A 26305-nucleotide genomic window follows, 5' to 3' on the forward strand; every position below is an offset into this window, starting at 1 on the left:
AAACTCACCCCAAAGCTAGGTCTCCTGGCGCAGAAGATCAGGCCTCTGTGCTGGATGGGCAGGTCGCAAACAAGGCGCCAACCCTGCTCGTTGCAGGCAGGCTATAGAAACAAAGGAACTCCCTCCCGCTTGGGTGCCCGAGGATCTCGAAGCCACATTTTCAAACTTGGTCTTCATGAATCAAACAAGTTGACAAAGTGAAAATAATGAGCTACAAATAGGTACTCCGAGAGTTTGTTTCTTTTCTGTTGCTGTGAGAAAACACCATGCCAAGGCAACTCACAGACGTATGGGTTGGTTTAACTTATGGTTCCAAAGTCATAAGAGTTCGTCATGGAGAGGAGGTGTGACAGCAAGTAGCAGCATGATTGCTGGAGCAGAAGCTAAGGGTTCACATCTTGAACTGCAAGCAGGAAACAAATAGAGCAGACTTGAATTGGCTTGCATCTTTAAACTCTCAGAACTCCCCTCAGTGACATGCTTTCTCCAACAAGGCCACACCTCTTAAACCTCCAATTGGTGCCATTGGTTGGGGAACAAATGACCAAATGCTCAAGACAATGAGGGGGCATCTCAGTCAAACCACCATTGATTTCATTACAAGCTGCACTAGAGCTTGGCATGCTTACCAGCATCAAGATGCCTACAAACCTCCTAGCAAGCTGTAGTATTTTATTGTTAGGGATTTTTTTTTTTAGATTTAGTATTAAGAATTTTAAAGCATTTAAATTAAATTTAAAGTTAATTTTGTTGTATATTTTTATGGCTTAGTCTTTTCTTCTGAATGCTTCTTTAACACTGAGTGTTCTAATTGCCCCCCCCCCCTTTTTTTTAAAAAGGCATTCTGTGGAGGAGAGCTAGACAGACCAGCAAATGTCTAGGTCTTCCTCTTTAGTAGGCTTATTTTCCTGTGTCATTTATTCATCTTCCTCCTCTGCAGTTGCCTGCACTTAATAATCATGAAATTTTGATTCACTTTCAGCTGAGATAAAGGCAGCTTTTCCTACAACCCCCACAATAGTAACAATCCACTTAAACAAGTGTAGTACGGGAAGAAATAGAGACAGACACATGGTTTTTCCTTAGAAAAATGTAGGGGGAAGTTTTTCCTAGGTTTCCAGTAGAGGTCACTTGCATCCATGTAAGTATTTGCTGTAGTTAATGTTAGTTAGTGTAGTCTGTCTGTCTAATGTACTAGGGATATTCCAGACCCCAGCTGTCAGCCATTATTGATAAAAGTGAATAACTCATAGATAACAAAAGTCGCCTTCCCTTCTTCCTGTGTTTTGATAAAGTTAGAACTATATAGGCTTCATCTTAGAAATGGGGGAGGGGTAAGATGAATAGGGGAGACTTAAATGAAAGAAGGGATTTCTATTATCTCAATTTAGTAAGAAAAGCTGGGGGTATCTAAAGCAGCTTTTTTCCAGGTAAATATTTTAATTAAATTTAGTATTACATGCTGCAGTGATTGTGAGAGATTTGAGCATGTTCTTACACATGCTGATAATTTGATTTTACTGTTTTTATAAGTTGTTCTTCTAGTATCATCTCTTAGACATCGAAATATCATTAAACTAAGTGAGTTTGGTCTTAAAAATTGTTTACAACTTATGTAAGACAAGTTTTAGAAATATTTCACCTTGACAAGTGTACTGTGTAGTGAGTTGTGTCTGGACTGGCATTGTTAACTATCTTCTAAAATGTTTCTCCTTACTACACACTACTGTATTTGGATGATGAATGTCAAAATAGACAACGCATGAGCTTTGTAATAGTTTACATCAAAGACATATACTATTGATACTGGCCCAAGAACAACGGTTTGCATTATTTGGAGTGTCTTTAGGCAGGTGCTATAGGTACTTTTTGAATCTGTCAGTTCTCTTAGGTGTACATCTAACTACCAGAAATATGATCTTGTAAACTGAGTGTCTGTGTTTAAAACATGTTGAATCTAATCACTTTAAGAAAAAAATAACACACGAAAACAAATACTATTTTTCCCCTTATAAACCACTGAACAACATTGTCAGGACCAGGAGGAAAACAGTGTGTATGCCTTACTCTTGATATATGAAAAAAAGACTAGGTCTCAAAACAATATAACTACTTCTCATGTGTTACACATAGCCTTACTCTATGGCTCAAGGGGGGGTAGTTGAATCTTTCAGGAACTTCTTGAAGGGAAGGAGGTTAATAAAGGGAGAGAGAGAAAGGCTAAGCTATTTGGGAAATCTAAGAAGGGAATGCGAGTGCTTTTGCTGTTTTAACTTAAATGTAACTAGGTAAATGAACTAGAGATTATAATCAGTGAAAACCAGGAGCAAGGCAAGAATCATCTTTTCTCAGTGTGCAGCTTTTCTCTGGTGGTGGAGGGAGTATTGCCTAACTAGGCAACAAGGTAAATAAGCAAAGAAAGTATGTAGTATTTGGTTCATGTTAGCACTTCGCCAGATGTTAGCTGACTGAAAGAAGCCTTTTTGGCTCCAAGGATTACACTCTATGCTATCTCTCAGGGTAAAATACAGTTAGTAAACTTCTTTCTTCAATAGACCAAGGTAAAAGTACATTCAAAGAGTTAAGGATTTGCTTTAAGGTTGATGCAAGGTTAGCTTGAGACAACACTTACTTATCTGCTGGCAGAGTGAATCCAGAATGCTCTTGTCTTCTACCTCTCAGAGCTCTGGCTCAACATAATTCTTGTCCTTGGGTGTCTGAATGTCTCAATAGAGGTCTCTTTGCCTGGATACTAACATTGACCAACTGTCTGCCAAGGAAGATAATTGCAGGAGGGAAGACTTATAAGTTTATATAAAGACCTGGTTGAGAGAGCAAGGATATTGACTGTGATTGCTCTCTTGTGGGAAGCATCCAATATGCAATGCATAGGGAAGATTAACATACTGTTGTGCTGTGGGAAGAATTCCCAGGCTGTAATCTGAGGGAAAGAGCTCTTTCCACAAGAAGTGTGCAATAGAGACAGCTAACACATTCAGAAGGCAATATTCCTTATCGTCTCGCAGATAAGGTTGATAAGATGTCCATCTCTGGATACTCCTCATGCCTTGCTAAATGAGGTGCATCTATATGAGACAAGCATCTCTGATGAGTTGACCCCTGAAGGATGCACTGAACTCTGACTGCATAATCTGTCGTCCATAGCACTGGTTATTTCCATTTCCTGTCTTTTGTGAATAGACAGCAATAGACATGAGTGAGCAAGTGAGTATGATAATGAGTCCTGTGGGCAGATGCCAAGGGTGGTACATACATTTTAGCCTCTCATGATTTTTCCTCACTGATGTTCAAAGTGGCTGCGCCCATTTTTCATCCTACCAGTAGTGAATGTCGCTCCCTTTCCTTGCATCCTCACCAGTCAATTGTTTTCTTTTTCTTTTCCTTTTTTTTTTTAATTTTGATTTTCCAAGACAGGGTTTTTTCTGTGTAGCTTTGGAGCCTGTCTTGGAACTCACTCTGTAAACCTCGAATTCACAGAGATCCACCTGCCTCTGCTCCCAAGTGCTGGCATTAAAGGCGTGTGCCACCACTGCCTGGCTGACAAATACCCTGATGCCAGGCTTGGGAAATATTCCCTTCAAATTGTTAGGAGTACAAGTCTCCCCAAACAGTATGGGCTGTTTTATTGCACATTACTCTCCAGAGCCTGAAGGCTACAACCTTATTGCTGAAGACTGTACTCTTCATACACAGGAATAGGAGTGATCGAGCTGGAATTGACCTGGAAGCCTTCTTCTTGAGCACCAATTCTCATAATATTGACAGGTGCTGTGCAGGCTGCCAAGGGAGAAGAACATAGTCCTTCCCACTTGGAAAGCCTACAAACACAACAATGACTGCATTGACAGGACATTCACAGTGGTGCAGTAGTGGCAGTTTTATTTTGGAGGTAACTGAAAGCTAATTGGATTATAGCCCATTCAGTAGGAGGGGATTCATGCTTGACACTGTAAACCAGCCAACTATCCACAAGGAGAGAAGTTAGAGACCTGAGAGAATAACCTACCATTTTTCTAAGCCAATAATATACTATATAATTGTATTCTAAATATGTGTCATTATACCCACAGATAAGTATAGCTCTCACCCCCTCATCAAAGAAGCATCTTTTTTCAGCAGTTAGAGAATATAACAGTAACCCACAAATCATTAAAAAGGTTGAGAATAAATGATTATGGGTACCCAACACCATAATCTGCAGTGTTTAGCATGACTAATAACCCAGGGAGAGATATTGGGGTTCAACCTGAAGATCAGGAAAGCAAAGCAGTCAGCCTCTGGATCTTACCTCAGACCGAAAATGGGCGAGATCCTGTCTCCACGAATCCTGAAGACTCCCTACCCCACACTCCACTGAGTTCCTGTCTCTTCCCCTTTATATTCTTCTGTCTGCCCAGCCCTATCACTCCTATCCTTACCTCCCTAGTGCTGGGATTAAGGGTGTGCAATCCCAAGAGCTCACTTTTGTGTGAGCTCTGTTTCTCTTTTAGACAGATTCAGTCTTGTGTAGCCAAGGGTGCCCTTGAACTAATGAAGAGCCATCTGCCTCTACTTCCGGAGTTTTGAGATTAAAGGTGTGTGCCACCACTCTCTGGCCTGTATGGCTGACTACTATGGTTGCTTTTCCCTCTGATCTTCGGAAAGCTTTATTTATTAAAACACAAATATTTCCCCCCTTTGTCTAAAATCAAAAAGGATATAACTAATGTAAGAAAAGTATATACAGAGAAGAAAAGTATATACAATCAGTACAATAACTGTATACAGTATATACATGCAATAAATAATGTTTAGTCTATTTGCATTTGACAAATTCAGAGAAAATACTCCTTATCTATCTTATCTTGGTGAGTCCAAAGTATTATACATAATTTACTTTCTGTCATAACTTGCTTTCTGCATATGATAAACAAGAACTATAACTAATTTTCAACTCCCTCAGAGACCCAAGAAGAAAATAATATTAACTGATTAAGCAGGAAGTGTGATTAAGCAACTTCCAGAACATGTGAGAAGTGACAGAAACAGCTGGCTGCCTGGACAGTCACCCAAAGTTCCTCAGCAATATTAGGTTATTCATCTTTGGCCTCCAGGCCTAGCATATCCCACAAACTTCTCTGTGAAACAGGATATTGTGAAGCACTGTCCCTCCTTATTTTGACAGCATTTGTCAGTCACTCTCCCTTGTATCCTCCAATTAGGACAGATACTGTCAGTAGTTGAGGCAAGTGCACTTTCTTGCCCAGTAGCTTACTTTTGCCACAAAGAAAGTAAACTCCATGTGGAATTTCTTTGATGTCCATCATCTTCTCTGAAGTAGATTGGTGCTGCCAGGAGCAGACATGTCTCATTGTCATAAGAAAGAACCTAAGATATTAAAACATCTTAAATGCCATATTCTGTAGATCTCTGAAGTGTTTAAAGATGACCTGTCTATCTAAAATATATTTTTGTTTCACCTTAAAAACATACCTAATGTGATTACAAATTTGATTATAATACATGATTAACTACTAACCTGTATTTCCTTACTGGCCTAAACAATTGGTAATAATAATTTTCAAGTACTAGAAATTCACATTACATTGTCAAATGAGTTCTATAGATACAATACCTTGAACAAGATTGGAAATATATGTATAATATGTTTTAATAAAATTAATCTCAAATTTGTATCAATGTCCAAAATTGTATACGGTATAAAAAATCCAATCTAATGTGAAACATTTAAAACTAGTAGTTGCTTTTTAAAAGTAGATTCAATAATCTACCCTTTTATCCTATCATGTCTCTATATCCCCCTTTTTTCTTTTCAAAATAGGAACTTTGAATCTAATTTCCTTTGTTTAGCTTTTTTCCTGACTGTTATTAATATCAGCAGAAGAACTCTTTGTGCATATTATGAATTAGTAACTGTTGAGAGGTTCTTTAAAGTCCCTTAGTACCAGGAGAATAGCATATAATTCTGACTTTTGGACAGAATCATAAGGGCTTTGATTCACTTTACTTAATATTTACCTGATATTCTGGCTTTCCTGATTTATTCGCATCGGTATGGATTGTAGGGGTTCCATTTTATTGGTATATTCCCGCACAGTGCAAGGAAATATCCAGTTCTCTTTATAAGTTGAATTCTCTTACCTTTGGGATAGTTGCTGTTAATCTCTTTGTTCACTTTTTCCCTAATAATTTGTCAATATCATCACTAAAGGTACTATAATCTCTGCTGGGTCTATTTCTGCTAATTGACAAAGTCTTAATTTTCCTTTTAGAATTAAAGCTTTTCTACATAAGTTTTAATTTTTTACTTGGTTTATGTGATTTAAAAGATCCATTCTAAGATAATATTTTCCCTTTGCTTTAAAATTATTCTAGAGAAATGTTTGGCAGGTAATATGACCAGAATGCAGTAAAGATTCGAATCCACACAATTCACATGTGCCCTCATGTAATTTATGTAATTTCTCTTCAATCAAAGCCAAATTCTCTTTGAGCTTCAGCTGATAATTTCCTGGGGCTATTTAGCTTCTCACCATCTACGGTTATGTTTAAATTAATCAGGTCATCAGGTTTTATCCCAATAGTGCACCATACATGTGAAATGTCTTCTAGCAATCTTTGGAAGTCATTAAGAGTCTGCAATCACTCTCTTTTAATTTTCACCTTTTGGGGTCTAATTTTTTTGTAAACTTATTTTATAGCATAAATAATTAGTAGAATCTCCTCTTTGTATTTTTTTCTTCAGAAGCAATTTGTAGTCTTCAAGAAGGCAAAATTTTCTTTACATTTTTCTTCCTAAAGTTATCTACATTTGAATCAGATAGCAAAATGTCCATGTAATAGTAAACTTTAGATTCAGGAAATTGGTTATATATAATTTCCAATGACTGACCTACAAAATATTGGCAGGGGGTGTGACTTTTTAACAAGAGAATCTTCCCTTGATAATCTCTTATCAGGCTGAGAATTATTATACATAGGCACTGTGAAAGCAATTTTTTCTTCCTCTTATAAAGATATAGTGAAGAAACAGTCTTTTAAATCAATAAAATAATAATAATAATAATAATAATAATAATAATAATAATAATAATAATAAAAGAGGCCATCCTTTAGGCAATAGGTAAAGCAAAGCAATTCAAGACTGTAGAGGTCCCATTGGCTGAATCAATTCCTAGATCTGTTACCGTTCTCCTTTTTTCCATATTTCTTTTTAACAGCAAATAGGACAGAATTCCAAGGGCTGATTGATTCTTCAATATGCTGGGTATCTAGTTGCTTCTGTACCAGCTGTTCTAAAGCCTGCAGTTTTTCTATTGTTAAAGGCCATTGCTTCACCCATACTGATTTGTCTGTGAAACACTTTAAAGGTAAAGCTGTTGGTGCCTTTGAAATATCAGCAGCTGTTGTGCCCTATTCTTGTACAACCTGAATGGTCAGTGTCTGTTCTTTATAATATCTTAAAATAGTTTTTCCAGAAGCATATATTAAATTATGGCTTGTTTCTAACATTGTGGGAATGTTAATACGAGCATTCCATTGCTGTAATAAATCATTTCCCCACAAATTCATTTCTATGTTAGCCACACGTGGTTTTAATATTCCTCTTTGTCCTTCTGGTTCTGTACATTTGACCCATATGGTGCTCTGCTTTACCTGAGATAAAGTTCCGATCCCTAAAAGATGAACATTTGCATCCTGAAGAGGCCAATTTAGATGTCAAGATTCTGATGAAATTATTGTTAATCCTCATCTGTGTCTACCAGACCTTGAACGACAACACCATTTATTTGCTCTTTTGTTCATTTATAGAAGTTTGCCAAAATACTCACTTTATGGTTTCTCCTGAATTTTTTGTTCTCCTATAGCCGTTCTATTATCCAGAGTAGTATGGTTTCTTACAGTAGACATTAGGTTCTTTAATCACTCTGGGAAGGAGTTTTCTCTATGATGGCAGGAAACAACTGAACCAGATTTGACATAAGCTCCCTCAGAGGCCCCTCACAGAGTTTACCGATGGCAAAGGATATCTTGAATAGTCCTCATTGACCTACATTCGTTAGTCTTTTGGGCCCTGTATGACTTTAGAAAATGATTCAATCTTCTTTCCTACTTCTTCAGTTCTGTCCCAAACACTGAAAGCTGCTGTGTGGCATAAATCCAGGGTGTGGTCCTCATATATAGCTTGCCCTTCTGTAGTAGCATAATCTCCTTCTCCAAGAATGTAATCTTGGGAGATTTCCTACCTTTAGCTTTACTCCGTTAATCTTAGCCTCTTCTCTGAACCAGGGACTCCATTGTAATTGTGGACTGGGCTCTAAAACACCATTATCCAATTCTATCCAGTTTTAGGGATAATTCTATTACAAACTGACCGTGAGTTTGACATTTGCTTCACAAAAGGTGAATACATGCCATATATGAGACTGTTGCTTCCTTGAATCCTTTTAAATCTAACATTGGCACAGGAGTCCAGTTAGCTATAACTGAGCTTCTGCCATCTGGCAATTCCTGTAAGGGTAGTGGATATATTAAGGTTGGTTGTTTGAAAATTTTAGGCTGTTTTTCTCTGTTCTTATAATGCAATGCTAAAATTCACTCTCCATTAAATTTTTTTGCTGTCTTGATTTGAATATATCTGTGATCTGTTTTATTAGGTTTTTCTAAGGCTTGTATCTTAGCACTCAGATTAACCTACTTTTTTAGTGGTGAGACAGAAATAATAAAGCTGATAATGTTTACAACTGATATTACATAAATCCCATCTAAATTAGAGATCCTCTCATTTCATCATTCCATTTTCAAACTGCCTAGTATATTATCACACAGAGACCCAAATCCCTCCTTTGTAATGGTTTTTCCAGTTTTTTAATGTGGGGGTAAAACTCTTCTTTTAAATAATTCCTCCCTTTAAGAATTCCCAGGTGTATTAATAAATCTTGCTGCTGATGTTGATGAAGATGTGAGGCTTATTGCTGCTGTTTAGAACAGTAGAAGCCTGACTGGATTGAAGGCACCTTTCTAGCTTGGCAGCAGCCCAAAAAGTGGGTTCAGTGAGAGCCGGAACTCATAGTGGAGAATAGAGAGAGACTGACAAACGCCCTGGGGATTATTCAGATGATGCACACGTGGGGTGGGGACTGCCTGAAGGCAGAACTAGCCAGTCTAGGACAGGTGAGTCCTGTGGCATTTGGAACTCAGGTGCTTCTGGAGTTTGGGTGGCAGCTGGAGACTTATTTCAGAGAGGCTACAACAGAAATATCCCAAACTTTCTCAGAGGCTTGGGGAGCAAAATAAAGAAAACCTTGCTGGGTGGAGCTGGAACCCCAAGTGTAGCTCCAGCCTGTGCCGGTGGCTAAAAAGTCACAGGCAAAAGACTTTTTCATGAATTGCACCCCAAACATTGGGCGCCAGATGTAGCACTAATAATAAAAACTCAGAAATAGATATTGGGGTTCAACCTGAAAATCAGAAAAACAAAGCAACGAAGCCACTAGAGAGCTCTTACCTCTGTGAAATCTTCAGACTGAAATCAAACAAGTTCCTGTCTCCTGCCTTATATTTCGATATGACATGGAAAATGCACCCATGAGACCTCAGCAGTATAGTCTGTGGGCAGCACTGGCTACTGACAGTGTTAGTTGACATTCCAGTGGACAGGAGAAATTCCACAGGTCCTCCATTAGAGGAAGAGCTGTAGGCAGTCATTGACTTCCTCCGGGGATGGACTCTTAAATTTCAAGTGCTCATCCTGGGCACATGTGTATATGAACAGCAGTAAATGGATACAGTAGGCTAAATATATAATCTATGTGTGGTCATATGTACACATGTTAGGAGTAACTAAGGAGAAGGTCATATATTTGGGAAGGAGAAGTAGGGCACAGAAATTGTTGGGTGCAAGGAGGCAAAGTGCCAGCTAGATACGGTGGTTTTATGTAATTTTGTACTGCTGTAGATGTTTGTAACTTTAATGTTCTTTAAATACATAAACATTCATTTATTGAACCTTATTCCTGGATTGTATGCAAATGACTAGGAGGTTTTTGGTGAACTTTTTTTTTTTTACTGTTTTAATTGTCCCAATAAGATCCATCTAGTTCATGAGTTCCTTTCTCTGTTCTCTTCCTTTCTTTCCATAGTACTCATGCCAAGAGGCTGTAGTGACTGCCCCTTTGTGCAAACATGTATCAGTGTTAGAAGTTACTGTTTATTTTAGCAATATTAATAGTTATAGATATTAATAGTTACCAGTTTCCTTTCCAGGATTGTTCATTTTTTAATGAAATGAACTAATTCTGAAGTGAATGACAGATACATTTTTATTCCTATGCATTTTATTCCTATACATTATATACATATATTCCTATATATTATATACATGATGTGTATAGCCTTAATGATCCTTCTCTGAACTTATTTTTCAGGGGATTAGCCACACGCTCAGTTATTTATTTTGAAGCTTATACATCTTCTAAGTAAATTTTTTTTTCAGGTATGGTACAAACTGTAGGTATAGTTCCACATCACTAGTTTAATTCTGTGTAATTATGGGCAGTGTATAAATTGTGTGATTCTAAACCTAAGTAAGGCCAATTTATAGCTGTGAAGCCTGCTCTTTTCTTTAGCTATTTATGATTATTACTAAATTATACCTGATTTTTAAGATGTAGAAAGGTAGTTGAGAACAAGCCACATTCCACATCAAAATGAGTGCAATATTCAAAACTATAAAATACCCATTAAGATAACTAAGCTTGAAGTTGAAATGCCTTGCTGAAACTTGATTTTTAAATGACATTAACAGAATCTTGGTGATATCAAGAACAGATTAAGCTGGAAGTGGTAACACCTCATTAAAATCCTATCTCAAAACTGAGGAAAATTGCTATAGTCTTGAGGCCAGTGTAGGCTACCATCAAGGTTTAATCCCCTCATAAAATAAAGCCTAGTGTGGAAGCATACTCCTATAATCTCAATACGTAGGAAACAAAGACGGATTTGTCTTAACTTCGAAGCATTGATTAAACTGCTAGGTTATATGCTAACTTACTTCTAGAAATGTTTTAATTTAAAAGGATATCTAAAAATGGTCTGAGTGCTTTTAGAAACAGTCAGCAGTAAAAGTATGTATTTTTTTTCACACATTATATCAACTTTCCACACAGAACAGTAACATTGGCTGATACTTTTTTACTGGTTGACTAATAGCTATAGATGTTTCCTTCCTCACTATAACCCAGTTCTCAGTTTACAGTCTTCCCAAGACCTAGTCCTCATCTTAGTTGCAAAGGATGTGCCTGCTCTTTTGCCAGGGTCTGTTCCTTCATTATTGTCTTTGTCCTGCTTCTTTCAGTAGAAAAACTCCTCCTTCATTTTATCTTTGCTATGACATGTTTGCTGGTCTGTCCCTTTTCCTTGACTACTTTCCCTCCCTGTTCACAGCCTCTCTGACAATGTTGTGTCCTCCGCCTTTCATTTTCTAATCATTGAATAAGAATAATCTTTTCTTTTGGGCTTTCATTCTTTGTGACTAGGATCTTTTTGTCTCTTTGGTTCTGGCCTGTAAAGTTGTGTTTGGAAGAGTAGAAAAATCTCAGAGGCCAAAGTGTATATTTGCCAACTCCATGAACTTGAAGCTATGCTGGTTAAACTGAGGTAGTGTAGATAATGTAGTTTTGAATGCCTAACCTGATGGCACAGTAAACATTGAATTTTAGTGTTACTTACTAAAAAAAAAAATACATGCATTTATTCATTTACTATTGTGGGCGTAAGTGGTTCACATTAATATTGACGGGCAGGTGTGGAGAGCTTCATTTATAGTATTTTGGTTAAAATGTTTTCGGAGTCCAAAATACCTAGGTTTAAGACATAATTTTGGAGTACATCTGTTTGTAATTTAGAAATACTTTTTATAAGCCAAGACTTGAAAAATATTTACTACTTACTGCATTAGCATGCAAATTTTTATGTTTCATAGTTTGTCTTCTGAATTAATATGTTTTACTTTATTCCTACAGCAATTTTAGACTCATAGCAAAATTTATAGAAACTACAGCTTTACCATGTAGTCCTTTGCTTCTTGCCTCCTTTATGCAACCCTCATTGGCATCTGCACCACAGTGGTGTGAGTGTTGTATACTTCAGTTCATGAACTTGCTTTGAACATGCATTGCCACATAAAGTCCCTAGTTTACATAATAGCTCATTCTTGCTGCTATATGTTTTATGGATTTTGACAAATATGTAATGATACATCTAGCTCGTCAAATCAGTCTCTGTCTATGGCACCTTCTAACTTTTTTTACTTCCTTCATAGTTTGCCTGTTTTAGGATGTATGTTAGGAATCTTGAAGTGTGTGGCAGTATATAGATTTGAAATTATCTTCTCTTGACCAAGTAATGTGGATTTAAGGTACATTTGTTACTCGATAACTCTTTTGTACCAAGTAGTATTTCATCATCTATATGTAACTGTTGGCATACAAAAGAGTTCCATGATAGCCTGGAATGGAGTATAACATAGCTTCATTTATTTGGGGACAAACAGTAAGGGTAGTGATCTGCAGTCTTCTGCGTGCTGTGGGAACTGGAACTAAACCCAGCACTTAAGAGAACCACACATGCTTTTTGTCTGCATTTATAGTTCATGAGACCACACCCAAAATGGGCCAGAATCTTAAAGGCTATTGGCTAAAGGAATTCCCACAGCACCTCCCCCTTTTGTCTAAATAAGAGAGTTCTAAGCCTAATACAAAACTATATATAAGAAGAACAAATATCAAGTATTGTTCAGGGGAAAGAAGAGGCAAAATATACATAAAAATTAGAATTACAACCAGTAGAACAAAAATTAAACAAGAAACAGATGCTAAGTGTTCTGATAGTTATCCTATCCTAAGGAGTCTAAATCTTAAATTAAAAATGGCTTGGCTAAGTCATAAGAGGAAAGTAATTATGACTATCTAGTCTTCAACCCCATCAAAGGCCTGAGAAAGGAGATAATATTACTTTAGTAGACAGGAAGTGCAATCAAGGAGCTTCCAAAATATGCAGGACAATGACCTCAAAATGTAAACAGTGTATAAGTGTCTTGATCAGAGGTAGGAATGTATATTGCAATATGACAAATAATCCTGAAATTGCATCAATATACAAAATGTCTTAAGCAGATATAGAAGCATGCATGCATATAATATGACAAAATAAGTCTGCATATGTGCACAAATATTGTAAACAGAAATAGGGGCATATTCAGTATAACAAATATAATTTGAATTTGTATCAATATAAAAGAATCTACACCAGTATAAATTGTCTATAAATAATAGCTCACAAGTAATCACACTATTACTCACTATTATCCCATCCATTCCCCCTCCTCCTTTTGTAACAGATTCTACATCTATTAATCTATTGAGATCATCTTGGTTGCTTTCCACATTAGACCATTTTGAATATACCTGCCATGCACAGGTTTTTTTGTGTTGAGTTTCCAGTTTCCTGGTTAAATAAAAACAATGTGATTGCTGGATCATATGCTAAGATGTGCTTAGTGAGAAACTGTCAAAGTGTCTTCCAAAGTAAATTATCCACAGGCAAAGTGGGGGAAAATGCACACATTTTGCATTGCCTCTGTCAGTTTGCTTTCCTATAGTAGCTCTGTACCGATTGTTACCTTTGTGACTTTGCATCGAATGAGATTAACTGAAGTTAGGGACACTGGGTTTCTGTTCTGTTCTCCTGCTCTTCTCTTTGACTGTGCACACTGAGGTCCTTTCTGTCTCTCAGAAGCTGTGTTGTCAGTCTTCAAGTTGGGTAATTTCCCTCTTTGTTTTCACCTTCCTGAGTAAAGATTCTGGGTTCTTCTCAACATAAACATTAGATACCCACAGAATAATTTGCTGCGATTTGGGGTGGTGGGGGGCAGGAGCAGCATTGATCCATAGATGAAGTTGGAAGAATTTATATTTGGCACTAGTCTCCCTATGAATTTGATATGCAGAGTATCTATTTAATTAGTTTCATGGCTTTATCTTGTAAAACATTTATTTACTTTTATTTTTTGAGCAAATGTTTTTCCTGCATTTATGTGTATGTACTATGTGCATGCAGTAAGGCCTGAAGAGAGAGCATTGACACTTGAGAAACTGGAATCACAAATGGTTACTGTGTCACCATCTGTTGCTGGGAACTGAACCTGGGTCCTCAGCAGAGCAGCCAGTACTCTCAACTGCTGAGTCTCAAGCTGCCTGTTTATTAATATTTTACTTTTATTTTTTATATTAACTTATCAACACCTTTTTCATATGGGATTTTCATATATACTTTATTTTGTTGATTCTTCCTTCCTCTGCTTTCTTGGGTTTTCAGTTGACTTTCGACTTTTAAATTTAGCTAATTGATACATGATAAATGACCATTGGGCCCACAAGTGATGTCATTGTTGACCTTAGATAACATTGTTTCTATAGAAAAATGAGGAAAGGAGCTCAGTTTGAAACTCTTAAAACAGAGAGAAATTGGAGACACTGATAAAGACAGAGCTTTGAAGGAGGGTTTTCTATTAAAAGAACAGTATCTTAAGGTGAAAGCTGGAAGGGTTAGAGAAACAGAAGTTTGTTTTTTAATCAAGTTTTGGAAAATGGCATTGCTGGATTCTTGTGGATGTTGTTTACCTGAGAGGGAATGGATACAGTGTACGGCAAAGTGGATGTTTGTGGAGTTCTGCACCTTGGAAGGGACAGAAACAGAAAGAATGTAGATCAGTCAGGAAAGATGGTTGGTTCTCATCACCTTCCCCCACTTCCTGCTCAGCTGAGTCCTCTGTGGCAGGTCTGCTGCTGCCCTATGAGATGCTTTGAGTTAGTGGACTTAGTTTGGAAGCTCTTCTTCCCATACCTCCTGGTGGGTCTGCCCCAGCCTCTCTTTTCCAAGTGATGCCTTAATGTAAATGGAGACCCTGTAGGCCAGGTGCTTCTGTTACATTTAATGTCCTGCTGGAATAGGGTTAAATGAGCTCCTTCTCATGCAGCATAAGAGGGGAAGAATTTAGTTTCACAGTGGGAATCTTCGGTTTTCTACCAAATAACAGGATTTAAGATGGATTCTTCACCTTGTCCATCTTTATTTCCTCAGGGTTGGTGGATTTGTCCAAAGAACCATCTTTTCAGGCTATAATTCTACAGTCCATTAAAACGCAGTGACCTCAACTTACTTTCTATTCAGTCATCTGAAATAGAAGTGTTCTGAGGTAATTTTGTTCTTTGGAAGTTGGTTATATATATTCGGGTACTTACACAAGTAAGTCTCTGCAACGTCTGCAACGTCAGTAGAGCAGAGCAGTCGCAGTGAAGTTACAGAACAAAGAAAGCCTTTGTTGAGATTTTGTGTCTTAAGCTTTCTAGTTTTGTAGTGTCATTTTTGCAGAATTAATAACATGTTAAAATGACGCCTGTGTTATTAATATGGCTGCAGTACAGTTTCATCATTATTGTTTAAATAGGACCTCCAGCTCATTTCTACATTGATGGGTAGTTTAAAAAACAGAAGTATTTGCATACTTACATTTAGAAATCCAGGATAATTTGTGATGTAAAAACTTAGTCGGCTATTAAGGACATGTGCTGCCTTAGCAGAGGTCCTGAATTTGATTCCCAACACCTGTATCAGGTGCCCTAACCTCCAGAGGATCTGAAACTGTCTCCTAGACTATGTGGGCACCTTCACTCATGTGCACATGTCCTCCCTGCCTACCCCAACCCATATACACATGATTAAAAATAAACGTGAAAATTTAAACAAATAGAGAATGACAGTTTGTAGCAGGTGTGCAGTGTTTACAGGAATCTTAGAGTTCCCGTACTAGCCACAAATTGTGAGTTTAGGTTATACTGAACTGTTACATTTTTAATCCATATGTGATACTGATGTTGAGCACATTGCATTGAAATGTTAATGTGGTTCAATAGAATTCAAGTCTTGATTTCTTAACATTCCCCTACAAGGACCCAGGGTTCCTGAGACTGATTCCAGGCTAGAAGAGTTGACGTTTCTCATGCCAAAAAGGGAGAATATACTCTAAAATGATGCCAGCGTGTTAGAAGCATGTCAGTGCTGTTTTGTAGGCTCTCCCACTGGGCAAATCTAAAACCCAACAGCAAACTGATTACAAACAGTAGTAAATTGTAAAGCATTGGAAAGAAATAGTAATTTATGAGACCATATCAATAACATAGCATTCATATAAACACATAGGGCAAGAGGGAGCTCAAGACAGATGTCAAATGTGAGTTGAAAATTCATGATTATGCCAATGTGTCATAGTAAAGTTCAGAGGATTCCAAGTGAGTGTTAAATCTAGAGAAGAAATTTGAATGAAGAGTAGCTTGTTTGCATGGTTGTAGTCTGACCAAAGAATACATACTGGCTGCAGGAAAAGATAGTAACTAAGCAGTGGGAAATCTGGAACACATGTTTATGACTGAAGCTTAACATCACTGGTGAGGAACAGGACACCATATCCTGGTCTTCAAACTGGCATGACCTCCAGTGGCACATCACTTACTTCTCTGGTGAGAAGTGTGTTTATTTGAGTCTTATTATGAAAGAACCACAGACAAACTCAAAAGTACAGCACGTTTTTTAAGGGACTATATTCTGTCAAATAAAAGTTAGAAATATTAAATAAAGGAACGTTAAAGCATACAGCATAAATAGATTTGATGAGGTGCACATGGTGGATTATGCCTGCAGTTACAGTGATACAGTTGGGAAGGCAGTAGCATTGCAAGTTCTAGGCCAGCCTGGGGTTACATAATAAAATCCTATAAGAAATAGATTATAAGTATATAAGATAATAAAGTTTTCATGACCCCAAGACTTGGTCTTATATTGGTGAGGGTTATTACAGATTAGTTGAAAATTTTATCATGCAGATTATAGATTACTGTGGTTGACATAGTTACTGGAATTGTAACTGTTGACTTGTAAATTATTTTTTGGAGGAGCACATGGAAAGGATCACAGTATTAACAACTTTGTGTGTGTGGTAGGGGAGGGCGTATAACAAATGTCAGGAGGCATTGGGTAAAGTTATATAGTGTTTGTGTTTCATTTGGAATATTTCAAAGTGTATGCCCATGTGCTTGAGTACATCTGTTAGTCTTGGTGCTTTAGATTGCTTGATTAATTTTATTTTAATTAATGAATTGCATTCATCTTAAGATGTTGACCTAAACTTTTATAGATGTGTATACAGGTGTTTATATAGGTATTTATAGATCTGTTTATTGATTTTTGATTTCTTTTAACTAGTGCTGGGCCTAAAGGAGATAACATTTATGAATGGAGGTCGACTATACTTGGTCCACCAGGTTCTGTATATGAAGGTGGTGTTTTTTTTCTGGATATCACGTTTTCTTCAGATTATCCATTTAAGCCACCAAAGGTAAGAATCTGTATATACATTGATTAAATATCCTTCTCCCAAACCCTGGTATTTTAAAATTTATACGTATATTAATGTAATAACTATTATTTCATCATTGTTCATGAATTAATATGAAAATTCAGAACCAATTATTTTGAAACCAAAAAGTTGTTGACTTGTGCCTTTTAAAAATAATTTTGTAATTAGTATAGTTTGTTAGTAGCAAATAAAACTATAAATTGAATAAAACATAAATATGAACTTATGCAAAACTCCCTCTGTGAAATAAACCTTATTGACAGCTTTCAGAAATAGGTTAAAAGGATTTTATCTTTATTTATAGGTAAGCAAAAACTAGAAAACTAACAAAAAAGGAAAAACTATGACTTGCACACTCATTTTGTGCCTTCTCTGAGTGTAATATAAGATTTAAGAATGGCAAGCTCACTTTTACCTGCTTCCTTAATTTGTTTAAGCTGAGTGTCTGGCTGGGTAGCTAACAGAAAACCTATACTGACTTGAAGGGCTTCTTCCTCTGGTTTCTCACTGTAACGTACTCATCTAATAACCCTGGAGCTTAGCCTTTATAGCTGAGCCTGTCACAGAGGACTCCAGTGTGCCAGGAAAGTTGTCAGGACCATGGCAACTAGCTAGAAAAGTGCGTTTCCTTTTTTTTATTGAATACTTTTTTTTAATGTAGTACATTCTGATTATAGTTTCCCCTCCCCCAACTCCTTCCAGATCTGCCCTACTTCCCTACCAACCCACATCCACACCCTTTCTCCTTGGAATTCAAACAGGCATCTAAAATAATAAAATTTGATAAACAAGTAGAAAAAGCTAAGAAAATCTGTTTTTCTTTTTTAAAAAAATGGTATTTCTTTATATGAATTGCTTTTCTTTTTAAATTTTAAAACTCTTTAAAAATATGTAATGATTCAGTGTATACATGTATGTACATATATATTGGTTTATCTATCTCATCTGTCCATCCATTGACTATCTTTCAATTCTCTCTCTATATATATCTCTGTGTGTCTGTCTGTCTTGTCATCTATCTGTATCTGTAAAGACTTACTTGGCTTTTAGAAAGGACATTTGACATTTTCTGGAAAGTATTCTCAAACACATTCCAACAAAGTCCCACCTCATATTAAAAACAGGATGATCTGTCTCTCCCTCTGTCTCTTCCTTTTCAGTTGAAAATAGAATCTTCTCTCTTACATACACTACATTCAGATCTCAGTTTCCCTCACTCAACTCCTCCCAATCCCCCTCCCTCCATCTTTCCCACTCCCTTTCCAGCCCTCTTCAGAAAAGAGCAGGCTTCCCAAGAGAAGACAGCCAGAAAAGGACAAAACAAGATGCAGTAAGTAAAGGTAAAGGCTTTTACACTGAGGCTGAACAAGGCAACCCAATAGGAGGAAAGAGTCAGGGACACGCCTGCTTCAAGTATAGGATTCCATAAAAACACCAAGCTAACAGCCATAGCATATAGAGAGAGAATCTGATTCAGATTCATGCAGGCCTCATGCTTTTCACTTTGGTCTTTGTGAGCTTTTATGAACTTGGCTTAGTTGAGTCAGAGGGTCATGTTCTTCTAGTGTCCACTATACCTCTGACTCCTACCTCCTCCCACCCTATGGGATTCCCTGTCTCCAAGGGGAGGGACCTGATGGAGACCTCCAATTAGAATCTCTCTCTCTCCACATATCTGGTTGTGGGTCTCTGCACCCGCACCCATCTGCTACCAGAGGAAAACTCTGGTGATGACTGGACCCATCTATGAGTTTAGCAGAATATCATTGGGAAATAGGATTTTCTGTTTTGTTTTGCTTTACTTTGCTTTTACCAGTCAACCCTAGGTTTCTAGGTTGTCCAGTCTCCGGTTCCTGGCCATCCAGGCACTGTAAGACTAGTGTGGGCTTCATGTTAAACCAGACATTGTTTGGCCATTCCTGGATGTTCTACATCATTATTTCCCCAGCACATCTAACAGGCAGGACAGATTGTATAGGTTGAGGGTTTTGTGGCTTTGTTGGTATCCAGGTTTCTCTTTCCATAGCCTACAGAGTATCTTCCCACACCAAAGAGACTAGAACATGGGGGTGAAGGCTCCATGCAGGCAATAACTCAACCTCTCTATATTCAATAAGTTATGTGGATGTTATCCTCAGCAGTGGGGCCCCCGCTGCCACTTTGTGGAGAGTGACCTGTCCTTGTACCAGCCTGGGTTGTTTGGGGTTCTCCACAGGATCCTCTTGGCCAACAGTTCAACTGGAAGACTTATCTGACTACAGATTCCATATCCTCCATTGCTAGGAGTCCTCCAGCTGCCTCCTCCTTCTACACAGCCCCCCCCCCCCCCCCATCATCTCAGTTTCCTGCTCCCATCTCCACCTGCCAGTCCATGTGTAAAGTGTATTCTATTTCCCCTTCCCAGGGAGGTCCGTGCATCACTCCCCCTAGAGCCCTCTTTGCCTATCGTTTCTGGTCTGTGGACTGTAGCTTGATATACATTTATTTATTATTTAAACCCACTTGTGAGTTCACACCATATTTGTCCTCTGTCGGGTTATTACCTCACTCAGGATGATACTTTTCTAGTTGCTCCTATTTGCCTGCAAATTTCCAGATGTCATTTTTTAAACAACTGAATAATACTTCATTTTTAACTGCAGCATTTTATAACAAGATCGTCCTTAACCACTTGAACATACTCCAGATTTGACTGTTTTTGAGTGTTTTACAGTGTGATCATTAGAATCTAAAATCCTAAAGTTATCTTTAAAAGCTCTTCAGATGTGCAGGTCTGCCTTTCTAAATCAAATAAAGTGTTAGAACCCTCTTATTATAGTGCCACAAATTGGATTCTCTTGAAAATGATACGTATTTTTTTATTCTTTGGTTGTCACCTATATAATAAGCTTTAGTAAACTTTATGCCTATTTTTATAAATAGAGTTGCTTCTATGTGCCTAGTTTTTCATATTGGAAATTGGTCTCAACAAACTAGAAAAAATAGGGGGGAAAAGATAACATATATTTCTTTGTGGGGAATTCCATTTACAATTACATTTTTCTTGGCACCATTAGTGGAAATGGAAATTGTCTAGCAGCTGTCTCTCCCTGCTACTTGATCCCTCCTGCTCTGTTTCTTGACAACTGGGATTATAGGCATGCACTACAGAGACAGGAGGATTGCTGTAAGTTTGAAACAAACCTGGCCAGCCAGAGCTGCATATCTAGATACCTCATGTCTAAAACCAAACAACAATAGCAACTAAAACCAAAACAACCTTAACAAAACCTAAGCCAAATATAGTACTTTCTATACTAAGTCAAAACCAAACTAGTATTTTTAACTACATCAAATTAAACTATTCAATTTTGTTGTTACGCCTGGTTATTATTTGTTGTCAGCATCATCTGGTGCATGGGACTGCTGAGATGAATTGGTGACCCAGCCTATTTTCTTCTGTTTCTATGTGACTGTGTATAGGTTACCTTCCGCACCAGAATCTATCACTGCAACATCAACAGTCAGGGAGTCATCTGCCTGGATATTCTAAAAGACAACTGGAGTCCTGCTTTGACTATTTCAAAGGTGTTGCTCTCTATTTGTTCCCTTTTGACAGACTGCAACCCTGGTAAGCAAATCTTTGTAAATCTATAAATAAGGCTTCTTAGTTTAATGTTGATCAAGAAATAAATGTTAGAAAGATGATCAGCTTAAGATTTGTTTTGAGGGATAATCATGGAGGTTGAGTCAGCGGAAAAGTGAATCTGAGGCTGACTTCTCATGCATACTTCTGAGTTAGCTGGGGCTGTCTGGTAAAACCCTTTCTGAAACTCACCAAAGACTTAGGAGGAAACCAATATCATGTCGGTTAGACACTCAGTCAAAAGTTTCTTAATATTCATTTAGTTTATTAATGTCATGTAGCAGAATCTCATTTAGGCCACCAACCAGCTTCTGAATCGTGACATGGAGAAATTATTGGCTAGGAATGCTCGGCCCTAGCTCTTATTTAAATGTTTTTCTTTATCTACATTTTTCCTTGGGGCTTTTTACGTTTCTTTCTGTACATCTTGTTTTCATTGCTTCTTGTGTGTCTCTGGCTAGCCCTGGATATGGACCTCTCTTTCTCCCTTGTTCTTTCCCCTCTCCGCTCTCTCACCTGGATTCTTCCTCCTACTTACTCTTTCTGTCCACCAGCCCCACCTAGCCCTCTACTGCCTAGTTACTTTTTACTACCTAGGTCAGGTTTTTATGAGGCCGATCCAAGTGCCTTATGCAAGCAGATGAAACAGCAGCACATCTTTACATAATTAAACAAATGCAAGTCTTTGCAGTGTTAAAAAGGCAGCAAAACAAATGTAGCACTTTTTCCATAAAAAAAATATTCTACAACATAAACAAATGTAACATATCTTTACATAGTTAAATTCCACAACAATGTCATACCCCTCCGTGATGATTTTTGTACTATCAGCTATGGAACCTCTACTTCCTAAACCGGGACTGTACAGATCATTTCTGTCGAGTTGAGCAGTGTCCCTGATTCCTTTTCCATCCTTCCATGTTACCATGTGCTTTACTGTACTCACCTGGTAACTGGGGCTTTCTCCCTTTTTGTATTAAAACTTAGAGCAGTAACGAATATTGCAGTTACTACTCATCAGTCAGTCTAGATTGTTATGTAAAAACTCAAAGTTATCAGTGTATAGTTAATGACTTCTGAAATGCCTCCTAAGAAATTGAACATGGGTAGCCAACCTGTTAGAGTCATGTTTAGACCTGCACGTCGCTACTGTGCGGGCTTGGCTGATAGACCGAGAGGGTTCACGCAGGGGAGAAGACATAATTGTGCATTTGTTTAAGTAAACAAGTGGAAATAGCCTGAGTGTCCACAAGGAGACCGCAGCTATTGAAGAATGGAACAGTTCTGAACTTACGGGGAGATAGTCTTTTAGATCTAGTATATCAAGATACAGAGATTCTTGAAAAGATACATCCATACTTAACAAATATTGTTATGTTCTAGATCTAAGGCATATATAGAATATCTCAAAAAAAGAATTTAAAGGTGTTAGTAGTTGTTTGCCAGGGAGAGGGTTGTGTGTCTTGGAGTCTAAAAGGGAAAGCCTTTACTCTTCAGTATGGCTGTGTTTGGAACACTTCCTGCACCATGTGCACATACTTTGCTTATGAAAGTTGTTTTTTATCCCAGATTCACTTTTACTTTAAAATTATATTTAAAATGAAATGACAGGTAAGTTTGTTTTTGTTTTTTTTTTTTTTTAGTGGCTTGTGTTTACAATTAGAGACATAACTGTATGACTGTCAGGGAGCATTTCATTCTGAATAGCATTATAAGATGGAAGCTTTATGTAAAACTTAAACTTAACTGTTATGTTAAGATGCATAACAAGACAAAAATACACCTTCTATTCCACTTTCATAGTTGAACAAAATGTCAAGAATAACGTGACAGAGAAGCAGCATCTATAATATTGCAACAGAATATCTTAGGCTGCAGAAGGAAGACCTGCACAGTGACGTTAGCGATTGACATGCCGTGTGTGTGTGTGTGTGTGTGTGTGTGTGTGTGTGTGTGTGTGTGAGAGAGAGAGAGAGACAGAGACAGAGACAGAGACAGAGACAGAGATACAATCAGTGGCTGCTGAGGAGCAAGAATATGTCTTTTCTAGCGATGAGCCCCTAAGTGGTTGACCCTAAACACGTGAACCTACGACTGGGGGAGGGTATGCATATGATATCGCGTAACAATGATAATGACAGATGTTTCGAATTTGAGTGAATGGTTCGGGGAGAGATGCAAGTAAAAATAATGTAAATACAGTAGTCATATGATTCCCAATAAAATTTAAAAATTTTGTTAATTTACCATTGACTTTTTCAGTAAAAGGGGCTTATATCATCTTAGATTATTTTCTTTGGAAAAATCAAAGCATACTGTATTAAAATATAACTTTACTGTAATGCCATGTTAGAACTGTACATGTAAAGCACACATGATGTCTTAATGTTGCTTTCACTTTTCCAGCGGATCCTTTGGTTGGAAGCATAGCCACTCAGTATTTGACCAACAGAGCAGAACATGACAGGATAGCCAGACAGTGGACCAAGAGATACGCAACATAATTCTCATAATTTGTATGCAGTGTGAAGGAGCAGAAGGCCTCTTCCCACTGTGCTTCGGATCTTTATAGCCTTTACAATACGGACTTCTGTGTATATGTTATACTGATTCTACTCTCTGCCTTTATCCTTTGGAGACTGGGAGACTCCCCCAAAAGGTAAATGCTATCAAGAGTAGAACTTTGTAGCTGTAGATTAGTTACGTTTAAAATGCCTACTTGCAAGTCTTGCTTCTTTGGGATATCAAAATGTATTTTGTGATGTACTAAGGATACTGGTCCTGAAGTCTACCAAATATTATAGTGCATTTTAGCCTAATTCATTATCTGTATGAAGTTATAAAAGTAGCTGTAGATGACTAGGAATTATGTCATTTGTATTAAGCCCAGATCTATCTCTGAGTATGTGGTTCATGCTGTTGTGAATATGTTTTGCCTTCCCCCTTTGTCAGTTTGTAATGAGAGGATTTCCTTCTACCCTTTGTAGCTCAGAGAGCACTGATGTATCATCTCAAACACAATAAACATGCTCCTGAAGGCATAGTTTCTTGTCGTAATGTTGAAAGTCTTGTCAGAAGGTGTGTCTGAGATGATTGTTGATGAAATAAAGATGTGGCTATGAAGATTGATTATTAAGGACTAGTACAAATGGATGAAATATTAAATTGAAAGCATTTAAAAATCTTAAGTGTGTAGAGTTTTTTCCTTTAAGGAGAGCATATAGTGGGCTTAAATGTGAAGCTGGATTTAAACCATTGGTCTTTAAAAAAAAACATGAATTCTACATTGATGATGTAATCTTTGAGTTGAAAATGAAGTCCTGGGTTATTCAGGACCCTCTCCATGTCTTACAGAGCATTTTGTTTCCAGATTGGTGATGTCTATTCAAAGTTGGGCAATACTGTCAGATAATTGCTATTCTGTGACTGCTTTTCTATGGTGCTTTTCCCTTTAATCCTGATCTTGAATTTTTATGGTGCATTACTGTTACTGTGATCCATGGCCAGCAAGTGTAGCCAGAGGCACAAAGGCCGTTTCCCTTAAGGTAGAGGTGTGTTCATGTGCAGATGTGGCACTCTCGGTTGAAGACATACTATTGTAAGGATGTAGAGCTTAAATAACTTCTAACTGTAATTATGAAGTGTACTATTTAGCTTGTAATTATTAAGCTTTCTTAAGAGAATTGTAAACAATATGATTGTACTATTTTTTTTCCCCTGTGCCTGGAATAAATTATCTGTGGTCAGTTTCTTTATCGATCCTAAATATGGTAATACAGTACCATCATAAAATTTATGGAAATTTATCATTAGAATAAGAGTAAGTATTGCTTTGGACTGGGGAATGCTAGCTTAGTGGTTAAGGCTACCTTGGCACCCCCAGCACCACACACGTACACAGACATTTCTTTAGGGAAGTGAGTCATGTTAGTTACATAGACTACCACTATTAAAATATGGGCTTCTGCTCAAATATTTGATGATAGAATTACTAAATCAGGGAAAAACTTAAACTTAACAGGTTTCTCATTTTTACAAGTGCTGCACACACACACACACACACATACACATACACACACACACATACACACACAGTAAACATGTGTGTTTTAATGATAGAAGATTTAAGCTTTATTTCAGAAAACTTCTGATTCTTATTTTAAACAAATCAAAAATCCACAGTTCAAGTCAATATGATGAGAGTGGAGGCCATGCATGATAGTTAAAATCATTTTCATTAATCATGGTAAGCTGTGGAAAGCACTTCATCCCACTGCTGAGATGGGTCATTCTATCCTAGAGTAGTAAGCTTCTTTTGGTCTCGGAAGCTTTCATCCTGAGCCTTGGGGTGTTACTGTGCTGCCCGTCCAATTGTAATTTGTGAATGTTTGAGAGTGGCCAAGCCACCATGTATCCTGTTGGACCTGTAGTGTCGTAATGATAGCACACCCTCTGAGGAGCTGGGCTGTGCAAAAACGTGTCTGATAATGCAACCTGCTGTAACTGTCGCCTGTAAAAGAATTATTCATCGATTATTATAATTTCTAAAATTAGATAAATTATTTGAGTAGATCTTTAAGAACCAATTTTAGTTTCAGATTTATTTCTAATGAATACAAGGTAGTTTATTAGTGTTCGTTACCGGAACACTTAGGATAGTTCCCTTTGTTTAAAAACTTGAAAATGAAATGAGTAATACTAAAAACCACCTTACATACCACATCTAAAAGTTTGTACTGATAAGCGTTTGACATAACCACATCTAAAAGTTTGTACTGATAAGCATATCAGATGTTACTTTAATTACATGGACATGACCTTTTCTTTTGAACTAGGAAATCTTAACTAATTGTGGGAATAAAAATTTGTATTTTTACCATGCTACCTTTTCTCAGAAGAGCTTTGAGTTTTGTCTCTGATTTGTAAAAGAACTTTAGTCAGTCCACTGGTTTTCAGGGGTGTTCACAAGTAATAGAAGAATGACAGGCATAAATATTGAGAGGCCATTTAGTCCTGAGACTGCGATTATCGTCATGGTAATGCATAAATTATTAACACATTGCTAGTTGCAGTTTAAATTGTGGGCTTTGGACAGATCACTTAAGTATGAGCTGAAACATCAATTGTGTTTTGTCAATCCACCTTAAGAAACTAATCCTACAGTAATTGCATTATTCTTATACTTC

At 37.4% G+C, this 26305-nt stretch overlaps 1 protein-coding gene across 1 annotated transcript in view; it reads left to right on the forward strand.

Moving 5' to 3' along the window:
• Ube2e3 (ubiquitin conjugating enzyme E2 E3) overlaps nt 1-24162 on the forward strand; it is a 55333-nt gene extending 31171 nt beyond the window's left edge. Inside the window, exons 4-6 of the mRNA XM_005346629.3 lie at nt 17341-17473; nt 20957-21104; nt 23526-24162. Coding sequence (XP_005346686.1) covers nt 17341-17473; nt 20957-21104; nt 23526-23623 — 379 coding nt within the window. The 3' untranslated portion in view covers nt 23624-24162. The remainder of the gene's footprint in view (nt 1-17340; nt 17474-20956; nt 21105-23525) is intronic.
• Nucleotides 24163-26305: the final 2143 nt, after the last annotated feature.

The sequence above is a fragment of the Microtus ochrogaster genome, chromosome 4 (genome assembly GCF_000317375.1).
Source record: "Microtus ochrogaster isolate Prairie Vole_2 chromosome 4, MicOch1.0, whole genome shotgun sequence".
Taxonomy (NCBI): Eukaryota; Metazoa; Chordata; class Mammalia; order Rodentia; family Cricetidae; genus Microtus; species Microtus ochrogaster.